Source organism: Grammomys surdaster, unplaced genomic scaffold, assembly GCF_004785775.1.
Source record: "Grammomys surdaster isolate TR1022 unplaced genomic scaffold, NIH_TR_1.0 126313, whole genome shotgun sequence".
Taxonomy (NCBI): Eukaryota; Metazoa; Chordata; class Mammalia; order Rodentia; family Muridae; genus Grammomys; species Grammomys surdaster.
The window spans coordinates 6,153,934-6,174,771 of record NW_021621113.1 but is presented as its reverse complement, the minus strand read 5'-3'; the positions used below and the strand labels follow the sequence as shown (position 1 = coordinate 6,174,771).

At 53.8% G+C, this 20,838-nt stretch overlaps 2 protein-coding genes across 4 annotated transcripts in view; one reads left to right on the top strand and one right to left on the bottom strand.

Annotated features, from left to right (window-relative positions):
• The first annotated feature begins 1,635 nt into the window (after positions 1 to 1,635).
• Sytl1 (synaptotagmin like 1) lies at positions 1,636 to 11,289 on the top strand. Of its 2 annotated transcripts, XM_028759775.1 has the most exons (15): positions 1,636 to 1,761; positions 3,711 to 3,939; positions 5,179 to 5,327; positions 5,561 to 5,636; positions 5,712 to 5,757; positions 6,640 to 6,715; positions 6,968 to 7,062; positions 7,211 to 7,324; positions 7,417 to 7,583; positions 7,857 to 7,953; positions 8,267 to 8,425; positions 8,648 to 8,726; positions 8,828 to 8,927; positions 10,663 to 10,868; positions 11,076 to 11,289. In XM_028759775.1, the coding sequence occupies exons 2-15, from the start codon at positions 3,749 to 3,751 to the stop codon at positions 11,213 to 11,215; spliced, it is 1,695 nt and encodes a 564-aa protein (XP_028615608.1). In that variant the 5' UTR covers positions 1,636 to 1,761; positions 3,711 to 3,748; the 3' UTR covers positions 11,216 to 11,289. The 2 variants fall into 2 exon arrangements, with proteins under 2 accessions (XP_028615608.1, XP_028615609.1); XM_028759776.1 differs by lacking the exons at positions 1,636 to 1,761; positions 3,711 to 3,939 and having other exon boundaries at positions 5,242 to 5,327; positions 5,473 to 5,636.
• Positions 11,290 to 11,458: 169 nt separating this feature from the next.
• Positions 11,459 to 20,838, bottom strand: part of Map3k6 (mitogen-activated protein kinase kinase kinase 6) — a 12,207-nt gene continuing 2,827 nt past the window's right edge. For both annotated transcript variants that reach the window (XM_028759773.1, XM_028759774.1), the window contains 25 exons: positions 20,592 to 20,760; positions 19,198 to 19,304; positions 18,619 to 18,789; positions 18,422 to 18,534; positions 17,902 to 18,061; positions 17,534 to 17,696; positions 17,350 to 17,451; positions 17,200 to 17,249; positions 17,031 to 17,126; positions 16,809 to 16,896; positions 16,597 to 16,730; positions 16,167 to 16,294; positions 15,783 to 15,919; positions 15,399 to 15,504; positions 14,761 to 14,918; positions 14,458 to 14,650; positions 14,237 to 14,375; positions 13,606 to 13,762; positions 13,307 to 13,483; positions 12,960 to 13,065; positions 12,631 to 12,793; positions 12,431 to 12,543; positions 12,270 to 12,343; positions 11,920 to 11,996; positions 11,459 to 11,735 (listed from right to left, as the gene is read on the bottom strand). In XM_028759773.1, the coding sequence (XP_028615606.1) occupies positions 11,645 to 11,735; positions 11,920 to 11,996; positions 12,270 to 12,343; positions 12,431 to 12,543; positions 12,631 to 12,793; positions 12,960 to 13,065; positions 13,307 to 13,483; positions 13,606 to 13,762; positions 14,237 to 14,375; positions 14,458 to 14,650; positions 14,761 to 14,918; positions 15,399 to 15,504; positions 15,783 to 15,919; positions 16,167 to 16,294; positions 16,597 to 16,730; positions 16,809 to 16,896; positions 17,031 to 17,126; positions 17,200 to 17,249; positions 17,350 to 17,451; positions 17,534 to 17,696; positions 17,902 to 18,061; positions 18,422 to 18,534; positions 18,619 to 18,789; positions 19,198 to 19,304; positions 20,592 to 20,760 (3,172 nt within the window). In that variant the 3' untranslated portion in view covers positions 11,459 to 11,644. The remainder of the gene's footprint in view (positions 11,736 to 11,919; positions 11,997 to 12,269; positions 12,344 to 12,430; positions 12,544 to 12,630; positions 12,794 to 12,959; positions 13,066 to 13,306; positions 13,484 to 13,605; positions 13,763 to 14,236; positions 14,376 to 14,457; positions 14,651 to 14,760; positions 14,919 to 15,398; positions 15,505 to 15,782; positions 15,920 to 16,166; positions 16,295 to 16,596; positions 16,731 to 16,808; positions 16,897 to 17,030; positions 17,127 to 17,199; positions 17,250 to 17,349; positions 17,452 to 17,533; positions 17,697 to 17,901; positions 18,062 to 18,421; positions 18,535 to 18,618; positions 18,790 to 19,197; positions 19,305 to 20,591; positions 20,761 to 20,838) is intronic.

The window sequence follows — 20,838 nt, the reverse complement described above, 5'->3', positions numbered from 1 at the left end:
GTTGGAGCCCAGGCCGTTTTGTTCTTCCAGGGTATGGGAAACTCCCAGTCCCAATGTGGTGCCTGGCAACCACCAACAAACCAAGAAAGGCATGGGGCTGGACAAATGACTCAGCAGTCAAAAGCAAAAGGTTGGATGCTTTTCCAGAGGTCGCAGGTTCAATTCCCAACTCCCACATAGTACCTCATCCCATCTGGAACTCTGGTTCAAGGGATCCAACGCCCTCTTCTGGCCTCCACAGGTACCAGGCACACATCTAATGCATAATAGGCAAAACACCGCTACACAAAATAATAAAAACATTTAGAAGCAACCGAGCTCAAGGGACAAGAACATGCATGGCTCAGAGGGTGGAGGCGCTTAACCACCAAGACTGATAAGCTGCTTGTGCTCACCCCTAGAACTAAGTGGAAGGAGAAAGTGACTCCTGCGAGGTCCTCTGACCTCCATATGGACAACATGGTATGCACACAGATAAAGTGTAAGAAGTTCTTTCAAAACGGGCTGACGGCCAGGTAGTAGTAGCACATACCTTTAATCCCAGCACTTGGGAGGCAGAGGTGGACTCTGAGTTGGAGACCAGCCTGATCTACATCTGAGTTCCAGGACAGCCAGGGCTACACAGAGAAACCCTATCTGGGCGGATGGGGGGGGGTGCTGAAGGGATGACTCAGCACCTAAAAGTGCCTGTTACTTTTGCAGAGGACCTGGGATCCCAAACACCCACATGGTGGCTCACAATCATCTGGAACTCCAGTTGACGCCTTCTTGTGGCTCCCTTGTGTGTCAGGTGCTCATGTGTTTCATATACATTTATGCAGTCAAAGCATTTATACACATAAATAAATCTAAAGAAAATAGAGACTTGGAGGCAGCCTTCTGTGCCTAGGGCCAGATGTAGATGGCTACAGAAGACCAACATCTGTGTGCTCTAAGATCCAAAACAGGGTCCCCTGAGTGAGATGTGATACTCAGCGGTAAAAGTGTGGGTTCCTCAGCCGACAGTGGAATCCAGGGCCCTTCAGACAGAAGGGGCCCAGGGTGACAAATGAGACAAATAGCTGTTCTGTCTGAACATGGATGGTCAGAGGGGCCAGGGTGGCTGTGAGCACTGGTCTGCTGGAGAGAGGTCACCTGTTGCCACATGGTAGCTGTGTCAGGCACCTGTGCTTCTCTTGAGGTTCTACTCTCCAGTTTGTGCGGAAGGAAATTACTGCTCAGATCAGAGGTTATGAAACCTGCTCAAGACCACACAGTGCTGGATCTGGGCCTTGTCCAAGGCTGCCTAGTGGCAACTGCATAATCCTCCCATCACCGTGGTTCTTAGAAAAGCTTCTAACTTTGCTTTCAAAGCAATTTTCTATCAGCTCTCTGTGGCAGAGTGGGTCTGCTACCCATTCCACAGATGGACCAACCAAGGCCCTGAGCTAACCCTGCAGGTGAGGTTTACTTTAGTTACTAGGTAAGTCTGATACATACAGTACAGCTGGGCCCAACCACAGGGGCTCACAAAACTGGCCCTGGGTTCTCTGACAGCTGCCATGGGCACACCCAGTGCACCCTGGGGCGCTGCAGTCCAGGCCCGGTTTTGCACCAGGCCCTGCTGAGGTGTCTCCTCCTCCTCCACCTCCTCAGGGCTGGGGCAGCAGCTGCTGGGCGAGTCAGCCTTAGTCCTCACTGCTTGTCTAGTCTCTGAACTGCCTTCCTGGAGAGCAAGCTGGAGTTGCCTTTGAAGTTGCCTTCCCTACTGGACCCTTACAGGTAACACACCTGGTGGTCTAAGGGACAGGCACTGCCATTTGGTGTCCTGACCACATTCTGGTACCTCAGGAGTTTGGGCGGAGGAAGGGGAGGTGTGAGCAAGATTACAACTGGACTCTGGCCTGGCCAGGTAGAGGGACACTTTCTATCACTAAAGGATCTCTGTCCCACAGTGTTAGTACAGGGCAGGGGACACCTGGTGCTTATCTGCCTCTGAAAGAGAGAACTTGAGGAAAAGAGACACTGGCCTTGTAGGCTCACAGGCCAGACCAAGCCGACCTATAAGACAAAGCCAGGCACAGTTCTGCCAAATGCCCTCTGCCTTCATTCACATACACATCTGGTGGTCCCCGGGGTACTAAAGTACACACCACCACCCCGCCTGGGCTGGCCGACCACACAGGAAGAAATGCACACACCCACACGGCACTGTCTCCCAGAAAGTCACTGCCCGCACCAGCAACGCCCCAGTAAGACACTGTAGTATGATAAGGTAACATAGCGCTCAGGTACAGATGCTATGCTTTACCCTGGCTTACAGACATCTCTACTAACACCGCAGGACAACAGGACACGGCGATACTTGCACACCCCGCCACAGAAAAGTCCCAAGCTGGCTTGATACCAGCACCTCAAGTACAGTAGTAGTTCAGAGAGAGTCACTGTCAGTACACAGGCATCCGGCCCAGGGCTATGTAGATGGAGAAACCCCCAGAGGGAAAGCAGGGCAGGAGAGGAGGCTTCCCTGCTTGCTATGCTTGGATACTGACTCAGCTGGGAGGGGACTGAGGCAGAAGACAGGCACAAGCCAGGACGTGCCCCTGAGCTGCCCTCCTCCCATTTCAACCCCAGCTGGAGACCTGGCATAGAAGGGGGAGGGGGAGGGAGAGAGAGAGACTGCCCAGTGGGCCCGGGCTAGGGCCACTACTGAATGCTGGTCCCTTGCCACGTCCACATGCCCCTCTCAGCTGGCAATGTTTTCCTTCCGGAGTGGCTGTGGTGCCTGGGCATGAGTTGTTTTGCCAGCTGAGGCTTCCAGCCAAGTTTGGAGGTTGGGGAGCCCTGGGGTCAGACCCGAGGGGCTCAGAAGCTCCTCCGGGGCTGACAGCGGGGAATCTCAGGTAGATGCCCTCAGTGGAACTGGGTGCTGTGGGAGTCAGGGGGAGGAAGTTGGGGTGAGGGTTGGGGAGGAGGTTGCCTCAGACAGGAAGACCAAATGGGCCAGGGCAGGGTGGAGGGAGGCACGGGCAGAGGCAGGCTGGGTAGGGGGTAAACATGAGCGGTGGAGAAGGCTGTGCTTGTATTCACATGTTTCTGCAGGGATATTTTTGCATTTCATTAAGACTCGGGTTATGTAGTATGTAAAATATCAGCTTTAAGGGGAATGAGTTGTCCTTAGTTTCTAGTGTGCAGCAGGTTAGACAGGTAGTGTGAGGAAAGCCAGAGAGGTCTGTGGATATGCAGGGACTTATTCTTGTATGTGAGTGCTTGTTCTTGAGTGGGCATACTGTGTGCAGGTTTAAGAATTACTGTGCACAGCTCTTGGGCACAGGTTTCTGTGCATGTGTGCACAGTTCCTTCATGGTGTGTGTGTGTGTGTGTGTGTGTGTGTGTGTGTGTGTGTGTATGCATAGTCCCTTCATGGGGGATGTATGTGTGTGTAACTGCCTTTGTCCAAGTATCAGTGTACCCATAAGACTGTGCATAGGACAGTGAGTACATGTATCAGTGTGTACTGTCCTGCAGTTCTCTGTAATTCATCCTTAGGTGTATGCGCATATGTACATTTCTTAGAGTGCATCATTTACACCCCACCTCACCTTGACCCGGCCTTGCTTTGATTGGTCCCTATTACTCCTGTATCTGCTTGGGAGACAGCCAGCAGCTGGCTTCAGGATGTGCTGTGCATCTGAAAGACGTTGATCAGCCTATGATCAATCTATCTGCAGGAAGCTACCTATGCCCAGCTGGGGCACAACCCCAGCTGATGCCCCAGAGAGGCTACCCATCTCAGGAGAGGCTTTGGGCCCTGCCCTCCCTCCCCATGGCACATGGACCAGGACCTGAAGCTGAGGGATTACTGGACCTCAGCTTCCTGACAGAGGAGGAACAGGAGGCCATCTCTGATGTCCTCAAACGTGATGCCCACCTGCGCCAGATGGAGGAAGGGCGGGTCAGGTGAGACAGGACAGCCATCAGCCAGAAGGAAGGGGTCTGGGGTCCTCAGATGCGGATGTTGGGTCTGGGTGGTTCTTGGCTCTACCCTTTGGTCTCCGTTGACCTTGGCTAGCTCAGCGCTCACCACGTCTCTCAAACCCATAACAGGTCCCTCCCTAGACTCCCTGTCTCTGGATTTTTCCACTCTGGCTACCACCTTGGGACAGGACACTTTGGTGGACAGATACTGCCTGTCCTTAGTACCCTTCTGTACCCTCCCTCAGCCCTTATAACCAAAGGGTTTAAGTGCCAAAGCCTTTAAGTGTGTCCATCGATCACCCTGATTGATCCCTGGCAGCTCCCTGTCTCGTCCATTTCCCTATATGCCCCCCCTGCCAGAAATACATAAGCCTGCTATACCCATGAGTGCGTTCCCTAATCCCTGAATACTTTTGACTTCCATGCCAAAGATGTTTCATCTCCCCAGAGAGGCAGAAGTGGCAGAGGACCTCGAGAGTGACAAGCAGTGTCTGGGGACAGCTGTGTAACCTTGGGCAGCTGCTCTGACCTTGAGCCTCCCCTTTCTCTGATGAAACACAAGCTATGGGGCCAGGGAGATGCTTCAGTGGGTAAAACGCTTACTGCAAAGGTTTGAGAAATGGAGTTCAGATCCCCAGCACGCATGTAACGCCAGGGTGGCTCACCCATCATCCCAGCACTTCGGCGATGGTAATAGGGAATTTCTGGAGCAAGCCGGCTAGCTAGACTCACCAAAACATTGAGCTCGGGGTTCAAGTGAGAGACCTTGCCCCAGTATGGAAAGAGCTAGAGAAAGACAGGAAGTTCAGTCTCTGACCTCCACATGCATGTGACCACATATGTGGGAACATACATGCATGCACACCACACAGATATGACACGAAATGTGCAAAATAAACTATCAGGCATGGCCCACGATAACCACTTGATTGATAACACAGTGATTACTATGCCTCTCAACCTGGAGAATTCCAATTTATCCTTTAAGAAACGATTCACATGTCAGCATCTCTGGGGAGTCTTCTGGATTCATTCCCACAGAACGCTTACCTCTATCACTGAACTTGTCCATTCTGGATTCTGCCTCCTTAGTAGCTTGGGTGGCTTCAGGACAAGGGTCAAGTGTGATTTGCTGTTGACTCCCTGGTCCCTGGTCCAGAGCAGGTGTCAGGGATGTTGGTTGGGTGAATCATGACAGCCGTGTCCTCTACTGTCATCTAGCAAGCTCCGGGCCTCACTGGCAGACCCCTGGCAGCTGAAGATTCTGACAGGTGACTGGTTCCAAGAAGCACGGTCCCAGCGGCACCACCATGCCCATTTTGGTTCTGACCTCGTCCGGGCTTCTATCCGAAGGAAGAAGAGCTCTAAGGGTGAGAGGAGAGCCAAAAGCAGGGAGGGAGAGCCCTGGGAAGCCAAGGGTGCAGACTGTAAATGGGCAGGACTGGGCCCTGGGTTCGAGTCCTGGCTGCCCCCATACTGAATGTCTGAGTGGCCCTGCCTGTCTGCGGGCTCTAGGAAGTGGAAGGGCATCTATCATGAGGGTCATGGCCAGTATGGGGCTTCCTAAGAATGCAGGCTCACAGGATCTTTCACCTGAGCCCAGGGGACCAGGCTCTGGGAAGTGATGGTGAGGCAGAGGCTGCTGGGGAAGACACCATTGAAGAAGAGCCAGAGTCCAGGTGAGGAGGCAGCACATAGAGGAGAAAGGGGCAGGCACTAACCCAGCCCTGAAAACTCTGGCTCCCTCCTTCCAGGGTCTCCATAGAGCTGGCTGCTCCAGAGAGGCACACTGAGACCCAAGTGAGTACCCAGGGACTGAATTCATAGCAAGCACACTGTAGTTCCAAACAGCGGGTGAATGTGCTGGGGAAGGAACCCCACTACGGGGATCAGGAGACCTGGACAAGTCTCTTCTGTCTCTGGGCTTCACCAGCTTCTTGATCAACCCGTGGCCTGAACCTAGCTTCTAAAGGAATTTGTAATTCCAGCTCTTAAGAATAAGGATGTAGGGGCTGGAGAGATGGCTCAGTGGTTAAGAGTCCTGACTGCTCTTCCAGAGGTCCCGAGTTCAATTTTCAGCAACTACATGGCAGTTCACAACCATCTGTAATGGAATCTGATGCCTTCTGGTGTGTCTGAAGACAGCTACAGTGTACTCATACACACAAACACGAAGGATATAGCTCAGTTGATAAGAGTGCTTGCTTAACACGCATGGCGCTCTGGGTTTGATCCCCCTGCAGCACAAAAACCCGGCATGGTGGTGAACGCCTTTGATCCTGGCACCCAGGAGGTAAAAACAGAGAGGATCAAGAATTGAAGGTCTTCCTCAACCCCATGAGGTGTCAAGCCGGTTTACTAAAAAAAAAAAAAAAAAAAAAAAAAAAAAATTGTGGTTGGACTGAAGTGGGTGAGGCTGATACTAGAGACTCAGGTGTTGTGGCCCCCACCTCCTGAACCTAGGAGTCAGGCAGGCACAGCAGGAGAGACGGGCCTTGGGATGCCAGGGTGTGAAGTACAGGCTTGACTGGTCTGGCAGCTGGTAGCTAGCCCTGCCCCGAGGGCAGACCTACTCTGACACGGAGGTAAGCAAGCTGGAGTCTTTGACCTTTGACCCCAGCATAACCCTTGATCCCTTTCTCATTAACCCCCACTGTGACCTCCATCCTCTGTTTTCTTCAGGGGCCTGATGTCTCCTCACCATATGTACCCTCAAAGGCTTCCTTTGGTCAGGAAGAGGAGGCCCCGGACCAGGAAGGTGAGCGGGAGGGTGTGTCGGGGAGCACAAGAGGTTGAGGGTATCAGAGGCCATTTTTAACACAACCCCCCACAACCATCATGTTCACCTTCCTCTTCTTCCTGGGTTCCCCACTTGGCCTTCAAGGACAACTCTAGGTCACCCCTGGTGCCTGAAACTTACAGGTGACTAAGAGTTATGAACAAGTCCCTCCAGGTTTGCTTAGGAACACACAGGAGAGGGGCTCTTTCAGCAGTTTGTACCCCACTCCAGCCCCTGGCCAAGGGGTTGTGCAGGTGGCAGAGGCGGCCCCAGAACTGGATCCTAAGCAGAAGGCGGAGCAGGAGTCGGGACCAAATCCAGCCCAGGTAGGCGGGAGTAGCCAGTGGCTGTTCTCAAGACCGGGAAACGGATTCCTGCCCTGGGGATGGGATCCGTCGGTGAATGACCCCACCCCGACTCCTCCGAAAGGTCTAGAGACATAGAGGGCGCCCCTGTCGCTTCTCCCCCCTCCAGACCAAGACGACTTCCAAGATCCTGGAGAATGGAGAAGAGGCCCCGGGGCTCGGCCCCTCTCTTGACCACATGCTCAGCAGCAGCTCCTCTGTGTCCAGCCTCAATTCCTCCACGGTGAAGAACTAGGGGAGGGCTGGGCGGGGTGCCCGCGGTGCCCAGGCAAATCCCACAGTGGGTCCCTGACCTCCCACCCGCCCCGCCCACAGCTGAGCGGCAGCCTGATGAGCCTGTCGGGGGAGGCGGAGGCGGGCACTGTGCAGGTGCGGGGCTCCGTGCTCTTCTCGCTGCGCTATGAGCCTGGCACCGCTGAGCTGCGAGTACAGGTGATCCAGTGCCAGGGTCTGGCCGCTGCCCGGCGTCGCCGCTCCGATCCGTGAGTGCCTACCTCACAGATGGGCTGCAGGGGGCCTGGAGGAGGGGCTCCATTATCTAGCCTACCACTTAACTTGCCTTGGCCTCAGTTTTCTCCTCTTCAAAATGGGCGCAACAATATTATTGGGAGGCGTCTTAAATTGTATGCCTGTTAATTAACACCAGGCCTCCACATGAGGCACTGTGTTCTGGACCGCGACTGGGGAGACCCCAGAGCTGGACAAAGCTCTGGAAGGGCTCCTCCTTACCTCCAGCCTTCACATCCCTTGCCCAGCTACGTGAAAAGCTACCTCCTCCCGGATAAGCAGAGCAAGCGCAAGACATCGGTGAAGAAACGGAATCTGAACCCGATCTTCAACGAGACTCTGCGGGTGAGGCGTCGAGGGTTTTGTCATCTCTGCAAATGAACAGGGTACCATTTTTGGTGGGGTGAGTGGCAGGGGCTGCCGGGTTACTTAATTTTCCTGATAGCCCCAGGGGAGTAATGACAAGGTACCTAGTGGTTTAGCGCAATCCAAAGCCCGGCAATTTGTGTTGGGAGATGATAGTGAGACCCTAGTTAACCCTGAATCAGGATTCCATCCTGGAAAGGCGAGTGGGGAGACCATCTCCGGTCAACAGGTGAGTCACAGCGACTTCAGAGCCTCCAGGGTATGCCTCTTGAAACTCACCTCCTGTCCCCAGCACTCTGTCCAGCAGGCTGATCTACCAGGCCGCGTGCTGAGTCTGTCCGTGTGGCACCGTGAAAGTCTGGGTCGAAACATCTTTCTGGGAGAGGTCGAAGTACCCTTAGACACGTGGAACTGGGACTCTGAGGCTACCTGGCTCCCCCTGCAGCCTCGGGTAAGAGCTGCTGTGTAGTTACAGATATTCAAAACCCACAGGCCGGTTTTGCAGACCCCTCACTTGGCCTCATATTGGTACCATTAGACCAGGCTTGCCAGCCAGGGTGCCTCTTCTAGGAGAGCGTTGTCGTTGGGCTCCTCAGTAGAGGCCCTGTCCCCAGCACCCTTCTCACACTTAATCTTGTTCCACTACTGACACACCCACTTCCGGCCTTTTCAGGTTCCCCCATCTCCAGACGAGCTTTCCAGCCGTGGACTGCTGTCTCTGTCCCTCAAGTACGTCCCTGCTGGCTCAGAGGGTGAGTGACCGACCGCCAAGTGAGAAGCCAAGCTGGACTGGCCCTGGGGGGTGGGAGACACGTTCCCTGAGGTGGTGGTCTGAACTGGAGTGTCCCCACAGGAGGAGGACAGCCCCTGAGTGGGGAGCTACACTTCTGGGTGAAAGAAGCTCAGGACCTTGTACCTCTGCGGCCAGGATCCCTGGACACTTACATTCAATGGTGAGAGGCAGCCTAAGATGTCAGCCCCTTCTGCTCTGACCAGCCTGTCCCCCAAACCGAGAGCAGTCAGCCTAAGCTGGGTGGGTGGGGGAAGTGATCAGCCAGGCAGAGGGTTGAGTTGGGGGCTGGGGCTGTCTATCAGTTGGTGGAGTGCTTGCTTAGCATGCAAGAGGCTCTGGGTTGATCCCTGCCAACCTACATAAACTAGGACTGGAGGCAGGAGGGTCAATTCAAGGTCATTTATGGCTACATGGGATATACAGGACTCTGTCTCAAATGAAAAGTTTAGGCTAGGCATGATGGCATGCATTTTTAATCCCAGCACTTGGGAGGCAGGCAGATTTCTGAGTTTGAGGCCAGCCTGGTCTACAGAGTGAGTTCCAGGACAGCCAGGGCTACACAGAGAAACCCTGTCTTGGAAAAACCAAAAAAAAAAAAAAAAAAAAGAAACACCATGACCAGAGAGCAGGTTGGGGAGGAAAGGGTTATACACACTTCTACACTGTAGTCTATAACTGAAGGAAGCCAGGACAAGAACTCAAACAGGTCAGGAACCTGGAGGCAGGAGCTAATGCAGAGGCCATGGAGGAGTGGTACTTACAGGCTTTCTCCTCATGGGTTGCTCTTCCAGGCTTGCTCAGCCTTTCTTATAGAATTCAACATTACCAGGCCAGGGGTGGCCCCACTCACAATGGAATGGGCCCTCCCACATCAATCAGTAGTTAAGGAAATGGTCTACAGGCTTGCCCACAATGTAATCTTATGTGGCATTTTCTTAGTTGGGATTCCCTCCTCTCAGATGACTCTACCCCAGTGGTTCTCAACCTGTGGGCCACAAATACCAGATATTCACATTACAATTCATAACAGTAGCAAAATTACAGTTACGAAGTAGCAGTGAAATAATTCCGTGGTGGGGGGGCTCACCACATGAGGAGCTGTATTAAAGGACCCCAGCATTAGGGAACTTGAGAACCATTGCTCAAGTTTGTGTCAAGTTGACATAAAATTAGCACAGGCTGCATTCTGGGGAGGCTGTGCACCTACTATGCACACACTGTGATGCAAAAGTCACAAGGGTCCCTCCTTGGAACTCTTGGAAGGACAAGCTATGGAACTTGACTCTGTACTTGTGATTCAATGGTTGGTGATTGTAGTTGTCTTTTAACATGCTGGGGACTGACTGCAATGCTTCAGGCACCTTAAGCAAAAAAAAAAAAAAAAAAAAAAAGTTCTACCACTGAGCTACACTCCAGCCCCGTGGTTTTCAAAGTAAGCTTTACAGAGCCTCTAAGTGTTTCTGGGTATTTCAGGTATTACCTCACCCTCCATGAGTGAAACAGAGCTAGACCGCTCTGATTTGGGGCTCCTGTTCTGGCTTCCTTTCTGTTACGGTGTATTAGAGTTATAATATTTTATTCTGCAGAGTGGTTGAAGCTTTGGAAACTAAAGGGGTGGGCAGGGAATACTGCAGGCTACTGGGCCAGAAAATAGCAGAATTGCATTTCGGAGACTTCTCTCTGGAATCCTGTGAAGAGTTATCAGCTTCAAGTAAGAAGCCTAAGAAAAGATTGGTATACAGACCCCAGAACACAGAGGGCCTGAGACCTGATCTCAGCCAGGGGCCAGGGAACACGGACATTATGAAAGGACAGATCATGCTGCCTGGCTGGCTTAGGTAGGGAGTATCAGGGAGATTGCCTAAGACCAACCCCCGTTTACTACCCTGTCACAGCTCAGTGCTGCCTGATGACAGTCGGGCCAGCCGCCAACGCACAAGAGTGGTTCGAAGAAGTCTCAGCCCTGTGTTCAACCACACCATGGTTTATGATGGCTTTGGGCCTGCTGACCTACGCCAGGCCTGTGCAGAACTCTCCCTGTGGGACCATGGGGCCCTGGCCAATCGCCAGCTGGGGGGCACACGCCTCAGCCTTGGTACCGGTGAGCAGAGCAGGCCCTTGAGGGGAGCCAAACTTAGAGGCAGGGGCTCAGTGGGTGGCCTTGGATGTGTCATTACCCTTCCCTAAGCACTATCTTCAAAGAGCCAGGATGATTGGGCATAGTACATAATCTGGGACCAGAAAGTTGTTCTTGAGACCTGAGGTCTCCATGGTAACAGTATCCTCCACTTGGCTCACCCACATCCAGGTAGTAGTTACGGGCTCGAGGTGCCCTGGATGGATTCCACGCCCGAGGAGAAGCAACTATGGCAGACACTCCTGGAACGGCCCTGTGAGTGGGTGGATGGCCTTCTGCCCCTCAGAACCAACCTGGTCCCCAGAGCATAGCCTTGTCAAACCCCTCTGTGCATCTCCACCTAAAGCACACCCATGGCCGGAGTCAATAAAGTCTGTTTACAGAGCTACTGCCTACTCAACTGGGTATCAAGGCATTAGCTGGGTGGTAAGGTGGTAAGCTTGAAAGAGCCCATGGGATGAAAGGGGTCACTCAGACATGGAGACCTCAAGGGGCTGCTCCTTGGACACACACACACCCCCACACACACCCTTCTGAAGTTGCCAAGACAAGCACAGTGGCAAGTGTTCTGTTTAATAGTCTTTGATTATATGTAGTGTCCTTTGGGTGCCTCCCCAGTTAGTCCCACCCATTGGGGTTGGGCCTGGGCCCTGCAGTTGCTCCTAGGTTGTGGAACAGGTGTGTCAAAACTGTTTGTATCTTCTCTGTTCATCCATCCGTGTCTGTGTCCTTTGATGTCATCACTCAGTGTCCCGGGGTCCAGGGGTAACTGATGTGACTCCTGCTCGCTGTGCCAAGATGGCTCTCCAAATTCGGCATACCATCCCTCCCCTGGGGACATCAGGGACCAATGTAATCCAGCCAGAAGGCAGCTCCTGCTCTCTCTTTAGGAACCATTATGCACAGGGGACTGTGGTTTTCAGGAAGGAATCGAGGCAGGCCCACAGGGCAAGGGGATGTCCAGATATTACTAGCAGGTGCTACATGACTCATCCCTGGAGGGCCCAAGATGTACCTGATTCTGGTGTAGACTAGGTCATCTTGAGTGGCACAGGTGAGCAGGGTTTGAAGGGTGAAGCTATGGCTCAGGAGCTGGTTGTGAACCAAAAACCACAGAAACAGGGAAAGATCAAGTCGCACAGAAATACAACAAAAACCTCAGGTTCTTGCTTCTAACAGAATTCTCAGGCAGGTGGCCCGCCCATTTGTGGCCTGAGTTTCACCATCCATATAATGAGAGGTGCATACTAAGGGCTCTTCCAGTATGGAGCATCTTGAAAATTTGAATAGCTGGAAGACAGAGGAGCTGCCTTTGGTTGGTGTGTGTTTGGGGGTGGGGGGAGCCACCAGCTCACACTTGCTCACCGTTTGGATAGTGGCTGGGTCTACACTCAGATCCTGTAGCCACTGCACCAGGTTCTGGTCCTTTGGGAGAGTGGCTGTTAAAAAGGCAGGTGATGAGGGCCGAAAAGGTCCTCTGCTAGAGGCGGCCTTACCTTCACCATTTCCCAGTCAAGTCTGCTCACCTGGGGTCTCTGAAGCCAGGGCACACGTCCTGATCTCTGCATGCACCCGATGCAGGGCCTGTTGCACCAGGGCCTGGCACTCACGTTCCTTCTCAGCCAGAAGATCCCGAAGCCTGTGGGAAGGTGGGGGTGGTAGAATGGAAAGACCTGCGGGCTGAAGTCTCTGCAGCTTATCCGGGGGGTTTTCCAAGAGGCTTCACCTGTCAGTCTCAGCTCGCAAGAGGCCCAGCTGCACCATCAGCGATGGAGGTCCCTGCTCTGGTGGGCTCTGGCTCTGCAGAAGCTGGCTCTCCTGCGGTTTCTGCTGGGACTCCCCTTTACTCCACTCCTCTGACCTCGGTGAGACCGCTTTCTTCTCCGCCTCTAACAATTTGAATCGATTGAGCCCAAGGTGGGCGCGGCGCCCGTTTAGGACCCCAGACGGCCAGGGAGAACGGAGGGTCGCTAACTACCAATTTTATGTTCGCCACGCCCCCAGGGCCACACACCCACACACACAGGCGGGCTGGCAGGATCCAACCCCGCCTACCCGCGTCCAGCACCGCCAACGCCGCTCGGACTGCACGGCTGAGCAGCGAGTCCAACACGAACATCCAGTGTGGGCGGATCTGGCGTCTGCGGAGGATCTGCTTCACCTGGGGAGGGAAGGAAGGCTCGGTTGAGACAGTTGAATCTCAAACAGAGGTGGGGCTTGAGTTGCAAAGCCCTAGAAAGTCTGCAGCAATCTAAGAGAGGTGGGAGGACTTGGGGTCAAGGGTGGGACGGGGAAGCCAGGATTGGACATGAGTCTTCCTGGAAGTCATAGAATCCTGAAACATTAAGATCTTGTTCACGACCTGTTATTGCACAGCCCTAACTTTGAAGAAGCGTCCTCACCGCGTCTGGAAAGGCGAAGAGCGGCCCCTTCAAAAGCGCAGGCCCCAGGCTCTGGGCCCGCAGCTGAGCTTGCAGGGCCCGCAGCTCCTGGGCCAGCTGCCGGCGGTTAGGAGTGTGGATTTGTGCCCCAAGGCACCGAAGCAGCTGTTCCACATGATTCCTGCTGAGTCGAGAATCCTAAAAAGAGAGGGGCGTCCGTGGATGTTCGCATCGCAGTCAACAGAGAGAGATGCTTGCCGGTGGACCATAAATTCTTATCCCAGCTCGACCACCAGGGGGCGCTGGGGCGGGCCGCCCACCTGTTCCTGTTCCAGGAGATTCTCTGCTAGTGTGGGCACCTCCTGTTCCAGCACCGCAGCCAGCATGGCCCGGCGCTTGCTCTCCTGGTGCAGCAGACTCAGGCCTGAACTCTCTTCTGGAGACGCGGGTTCCTCGGCAGCGGGCTCCTCGGGCACACTGGGCAGAATGAGGGGCATCAGATGGAGGGTGGGCAAGGCCATGCAGGCACCTCTGCTGCAGGGTTTGAATCTTGGCTCTTTTGTGCCTACTTCACGGGGATAATAGAAATTAAGCCCGTCTGGGGGTTGGCAGAGTGAATGCCATAGGCATTTGGGAGAGGTGATAGATACCATCCTTGTGAAGTGGTCAGGGTGTTTGCGACCCAGGGAGGCCTTTTGCTGGAGGAAATGAATACAAAGGCAAAACTAGATCAAGAGAAGCTACTCCGCCGGGCGGTGGTGGCGCATGCCTTTAATCCCAGCACTTGGGAGGCAGAGTCAGGTGGATTTCTGAGTTCGAGGCCAGCCTGGTCTACAGAGTGAGTTCCAGGACAGCCAGAACTACACAGAGAAACCCTGTCTCGAAAAAAACAAAAAAAAAAAAAACAAAAAAAAAAAAAAGAGAAGCTACTCCAGGACCCTACGTGCTCACCGGAGCTGGCTGGTGTCCCCATAACTAAGGCAGCGCTTTGGGGGGCTGGGCGGGTGTTGAGAGGGTGGCTGGGGCCGTGGAAATGTCTGAGACTGTGTGGTTGAGTCAGCTGAAGGACTGGAAGCACTGGAAGGGGCACCTGAGGGAACAAGCTGTTAGTCCGCTGACCTCCTCAGCCCTTCTGCCCTTCACTAGGTTGCCTCCCTCCTCCCTCATAGCACCTGAGGGCCGCGGAGTATGCCGAGGAGAGCCAGGGCTGCGGCTCCTCTTCCCTGGCTGAAGGAAGGGGTCTCCCAGCAGCTCTTGAGCACTGGCTCGGAGGCGGGGATCTGGCTCAAAAGTTCGGAGGAGGAAGGCTTGGGCCTCAGCTGACAAGGAACTGGGCATTGGTGGATGTACCTTGTACATGCCCACCTGTGGAGGCGGGGCAGATGGGATTAAACCCAGGATCAGAGCAGATGCGCTGAAGGTCCCCGTCTGGCTCCACCCACCCTCCGTAGGCCACACCCCAGAGAGAAACTCACCTGAAACATAGCAGCCTGCGGGCTCCCTAGTTCATGAAAGGGCGGCCGACCTGTGGCCATCTCGATTACAGTGCAGCCCAGAGACCAGATGTCAGCGGCCTTCCCATATCCCCGTGGGCCCTGGTCGATGATTTCTGGGGCCATATACTGCAGAGTCCCTAGACCACGAATAGGAACAGCAATGCCAGCGTAGGCTTCAATGTCTCCATCATCCACTGGCTACCTGCACCTATGGGAACCTATCACCTCAAATAGTGGTCATCACACTCCTCTCTTGAGTGTCATCGTCCACCTAGGCCCCCTCACCTGCCAAGCTTCCATCCTTCATGCTAGGGTGTATGGCATCCACCCATTAGCCACAGAAGGGTTCCAGCTTGTACTGTCAAATTCTACCAACCCATTTCACAGCCCCGAAACACACTGCCTTGCATCTGTTTTAGATGCTGTGCTCCTTTCCTTAGTTATCCAACCTTGGAGTCTAGACTTTATCAGCTGTCCCTGGATCTATCCACCTGTCTCCAGCCAGATTCCATTCACCATTAAAACTGTAACTGTGCCCAGAAGAAACTCCACTCTCCAGAAATCTCCAAGAGCCTGACCACCCTGACCCGACCCCACCCCACCCTACCCCCTATTACCTGTGAAAGTCTCTGTGCAGGGCGTGATGCCTGCCAGCCGCTTGGAGGTGCCAAAGTCAGAAATCTTGAGCAGCCCACTGAAGGTGTTAATGAGTACATTGTCCCCCTGATTGAAGAGGACACTGGGATTGGGCCCTGTTATGAACCACACTCCTCCATTCTGGGACCCCGAATCTCCTGGGATTACATCCTGAGCCAGTCTCTATGAGTGTCTTTTCCCTACGAACCCAGTATAGGAACTTGTGTCTGATCTTCCACAGACATGATATTTTCTCCTTTGAGGGACCTTTTTGACAGGTCCCCCACCCTTTCCAAATGTGTACTCTCCTCCAGCTTCTGTCTGATACTGTGTCTCCACACACCCGGACCAAGCTCAGGGCTGACCTTGATGTCTCGGTGAACAATGCGGTTCTCATGGAGGTAGTCGAGTCCTTGCAGGATCTGACGTGTGTAGAAGCTAATGGTACTCTCGTTGTCCTTCAGGGGGCCCCACACTGACCTAAGCAAGGAGGACAGGCTGCCTGCACAGAGACAAGCCAAGTTTATAATTGATGCCCGCTTACTGTTCCCACATCCCTCTGTTCAAGGTCCAAACACACCCATTCCCATGACCCAGACTTCCATCAGCAGATGCACCCTGTCAGCTAATTCTAGGTGACACCCACCCACACTAGAGTTCATTTCCCCTCAGGGTTTGCCACCCCTGTCTGGCTCCATTCCCACACCCCGTACCTCAGGTTTCACTCCCCTCCCACGCAGGGCTGGTACCTCCAGGCACTTCCTCCATGAAGATCTTGAGGTAGCCGCCCTGGCTGGCTGAGCCCAGATAGCGCACAATATTCTTGTGACGAAGTCGTTTATGAAGAGCAATCTCTTCATGCAGAGGCTGAGAGAATCTGCGAGCGTGGAGGAGAGATCATGGAGCAGATGTGAACAGAGATAACCTCCCATGGTCCTGTACCAAAACCATGCCCCAAGAATCAACACCCGCCCACAGACCTCTCTGATCTGCCCTACTGCAAGGGCCACCACCCCAAGTCCAGCCACTAAACTGCTATCTTTCCATGCCCATGGCCGCTCAATTCTCATGTTTCCTCAACACACACACACACACACACACACACACACACACACACTGCACCTGTGTTCATATCCACCCTCCTGAGCCCCAAGACCTTCGTAAACCAACACACCCCACCTGCTATCTCTCTCTGGGATCTCCTTGATGGCGATTCGTACCCTCGTGTGCCTGTCACGGCCGGCATACACCACCCCATACGTGCCTTTGCCCAGTACCAGCCGCTCACCAGTCTCCGAGTATTCATAATCAAACTATGGGACACAGAGCACCCGGTTCAGCAGGGCCCTTCACCCCTCGCTCTCCTCGAACCCCCAGATCCATAGCCTCACCTCCAGCACCTCCCTTGTGCCTTCTGCCTCCTCTGAGGTCGCCGAGGAATCTGGATTCATCACCAAGACCTGAATTAGGCCACAGAACCTGAAGAGGAGAAAACACCTGGCAGGGGCTATCTGGCCAGGAACCATCCTCCAAGAGTGCCAGGTCCTTTTCGTCCCTTACTTTCCCTCAGTCCCCTGGGCATCCCATCCCCAACTCAGAAAGGTTGAGCACACCACTGGCAGCGCTCCACACTGGGAAAGCACAACTGGACGTCCTGGGCCGGAGGGAGTGCGTACAGGAAGCAGCAGCGCTGGTCCAGCTTGGAGGCGCTAGGGAAGGAGAGGGGCCAATGAATGCCAGGCTTGGTGGCACAGGGGCTTGCCGGAAGGCTCTGCCTCTCACCTGATCCCACAGATAGAGGTGACTGGGAAGGTCCAGCTGGAAGGATCCTCCTGTGAGAAGAAAAGGACAAGGGTTGTGGAAGAGCTGGGACTAGAGAGGATAGGAGAAAGAAATGCGGATCGGCGAGTAAGGGGTCTCAGAGGGGCTCACCTGAGGCTCCAGCAAGCTTAGGGTCACTGCGCTCACAGGATCTGTTCCCTGAATCTCAAGCCTGGCAGGCAGCAGGACCTTATTTATCTCCAGCACCAGCACCTGTACGGGGAAGGGGAAGGGGGAGGGATCTGTCATAATGTCCATACCTGGTCCCTGGGTCCCTGGGTCCCACTGCCCTCACCAGGCACTGGTCCTCCTGAGGAGAGGCTGTCTTGAAAGGCTGACAGGATTGTAGCAGGAAGTGGAGCCAGAAGTGAGCTCGCAGCAGGGGTCCCCCCGAGGGCTCTGGTGTGGGTCTGAAATGCTGGTACAGTAAGAAGGTCTCCATCACTGACACCAAGTACCTGGAAGCACACACAGCCTTGACCTCAGCTCAGCCTGGGCACTAGCTGGTGCCACCTGGATGCATGTAGTTAGAATATGGGCATCGGGTACCACGCGCAGAGCGGAACACGGGCACTGGGTATCAGAGTGGTGTCAAAGTATTGGGGTTCTGGCTGGGGGAGGGGTGCCAATGGACATAGGTACAGGGCTGAAGGGGCCGCCTACCATATAGGGGCATTGAGCTTGTACAGTTGTTCTGCAGCCAGCACCACCTGGATGGGGTCGTTGGCAAGAATCTGGGCTCCCAGGTAGAATCCCACATCCCAGTAGTAATGCATCTTCTCCACACAGCCTTTGCGAGCTAGCAGGCAGCCCAGCTTCATGCCTGGGGAGGGTGGCACGGACTCAATTGAGTGTAGATGCCGGAGTGAGTAAGGCTCAAGTGTGGGTCCCACTGTAGTCGCATGCACAAGAGCGTGAGAATGAATATAGACTGAGCCCAAAGGTAGGTGTGGCAAGATCTTGGCGGTAAGAGCCTAGCACAGGGGAGAGCTAGGGCACAAACAGATGAGGGATTAACTATGACAGCCAAAGTGTGGGATTGGGAAGAGGGGCACTCAAAGCTCCTGAGGCCTCAGATCTCAGGTGCAGATCAGTCTCAAAGCCCGTGAGTCAGCGCTTCTTCCCTCCCGGGGCTCTTTCCTGGACCCTGCGCTGGGTGCCGTGGGCTAACAGCAGGTCTTACCTATCAGCTGGAGCTCCTCAGAGTCTTCAAAATGCTGCCCAGCTGCAATGAGGAGCACAGCTGCATTGATGCCTGAGTGGAGGCTGGGCTCCACATCAAATGCCTTGCGGTACCTGGAGTCAGGCAGGGATACAGGGCTGAATGGATGCAACCCCACCCCTCATCCCCATCACTAAGCCCTCTACACGGGATCTCACCAGTGATAGGCCTGCTCCAGGTGGCCGGCATTTTGGAAGCCAGAGCTGAAGAACATGTCCTTGTAGATACGGCCACACAAGCAGTACAGATCCGGAGCCACCGGGCCTTCATACTTCACCAATGGCAGCAGGACAGCCAGGGCTTTCTCACGGTCCCCAGGCCTGTTCCTCCTACAGAGGAACATGCACTGAAAAACCTGTCTGATGGCTCTGACCCACCCAGTCCTGGGACCCAATAGACCATAAACAGAAGGGACCCTTCTGGGGGCTTACTATTGATGAGCCTCAAATGACACTAACCCCAGGAAACATTGATCTCTAGAGTTAGCGACTCCAAGCGGAAGGGACTTCCAGTCAGAACTCTAAGGAGTAGCGACCTTGGACAGCTATGCCCCTATTAAGGGGCTCCCACCTCCTCTGTCCTCACCATGCATCCTTAGCCCAGACCAACAGGACCCTCTGGACTTTAGGACCCAGGTCGGCAAATTCCCTGAGGAGCAGTGGTTTCTGACCGCAATGTTCTTGCTCTGCAGGTCAAGACTTCCTGCGGCCCTGACTCAAGCTCGCCCCACTGCCCACCTGTTGAGGGCAAACGTGTAGTGAAAACAGACATTGTGTTGTTCAGCCACGTCACAGGTGGGCAGAGCCTGCAGCGTCTCCACCAGCTCAATGATGGCCGAGTAGTCCTGTGGAAGGGGACACACACACGTCAGCTTGATGAGCCCTTGACACAGAGGAAAAAAATCTTTTTTTTTTTAATTTTTAATTTTTTTTTTTTAAATTCTGAGACAAGGTAGCACTAGCTATCCTGGAACTCACTCTATAGACCAGCCTGGCCTCGAGCTCACAGAGTTCCACCTGCTTCTGCCTCCAGAGTGCTGAGATTAAACGCCTGGACCATCACTGCCATCAGAAATATCTTTTCTGTTTGTTTTTAAGATAAGGCTTCTCTACATAGCCCCAGGTGTCCTAGAACTCACTCTGTAGACCAGGCTAGCCTTGAACTCCCAGAAATCTGCCTGCCTCTGCTTACTGAGTGCTAGGATTTAAGACATGTGTAACTACTTGAAGTTTGAAGGAAAATTTTACTGCCCACAACCTGAAGACTTTGCATACTTCTTTCGGGCCAAGCAGATTGACAGACCACACCTTCGTGGAGAACCCACTGTGCACCCCACACTGGGTGTTTCTAACCTCACCAGTGCCCTGTGAGCCAATGATGATGTCATCCCTCAAAAATAAGGAAATGTGGGCTGAAGAGATAACTGACAGCAGTTGAGAGTGCCAGCTGCTCTTCAGAGGACTGCAGTTTGGGCCCCACATCCACAACAGGAAGCTCACAACCTCTACTAACTCCAGCCCCAGAGGATGCAACACTCTCTCCTGTCCCCACAGGTAACTGCACACACAATGTACCAACCCCAACTCAGACACATATACATACACACAATTAAAAAATAAAATACATCTTTAAAAAACAGAACAGTGAAGCCAGGTGTGGTGGAACATGCCTTTAGTCCAGCGCTCACAAGGCAGAAACAGGTGGCTATGTGAGCCAGCCTAGTGTGCATATTGCGTTCCAGGCCAGCCAGGAATGACATATTTTAAGAAGAAGAAGAAGAAGAAGAAGAAGAGAAGGAGGGGGAGGAGGAGGGGGGGGAGGAGGAGGAGGAGGAGGACGAGGAGGAGGAGGAGGAGGAGGAGGAGGAGAAGGAGAAGGAGAAGAAGAAAATAGAGGCTCAGACAATTTACTTAAAGCCACCAGGGAGGCTCAGCCAGGAGCTGAACTTGTATTTGTCTGGCAACAAATGTCTGTCATACAATGAGCTTTCTTTCTTAAGTTTTCACACAGGATCCCTTGAAGCCTAGGCTGGCCTCAGACTGGCCTGTAAACAAACTCCTGCCCTTCCTGACGCAACCACTTGTGTGCTGAAGTTCTACCCTATGCCATGGCCTCTCGGAACGCCACACACCTGGACATCGCGGTATGACAGCAGCAGATTCATGATGATGTCAGGGCTCAACAGCTCGACACTGTCCAGTCTCTGCTGCAGGCGAGCCAGCTCCTGCCTCAGCTGCTGCCCACTGAACCGCTCTCGAGCCTGCCGGATATCTTGACGAATGGTCTCCCGGAAATACCCGCTGATGTCCAAGACCAGGAGAGAGAGAGAGAGAGAGAGAGAGAGAGAGAGAGAGAGAGAGAGAGAGAGAGAGAGAGAG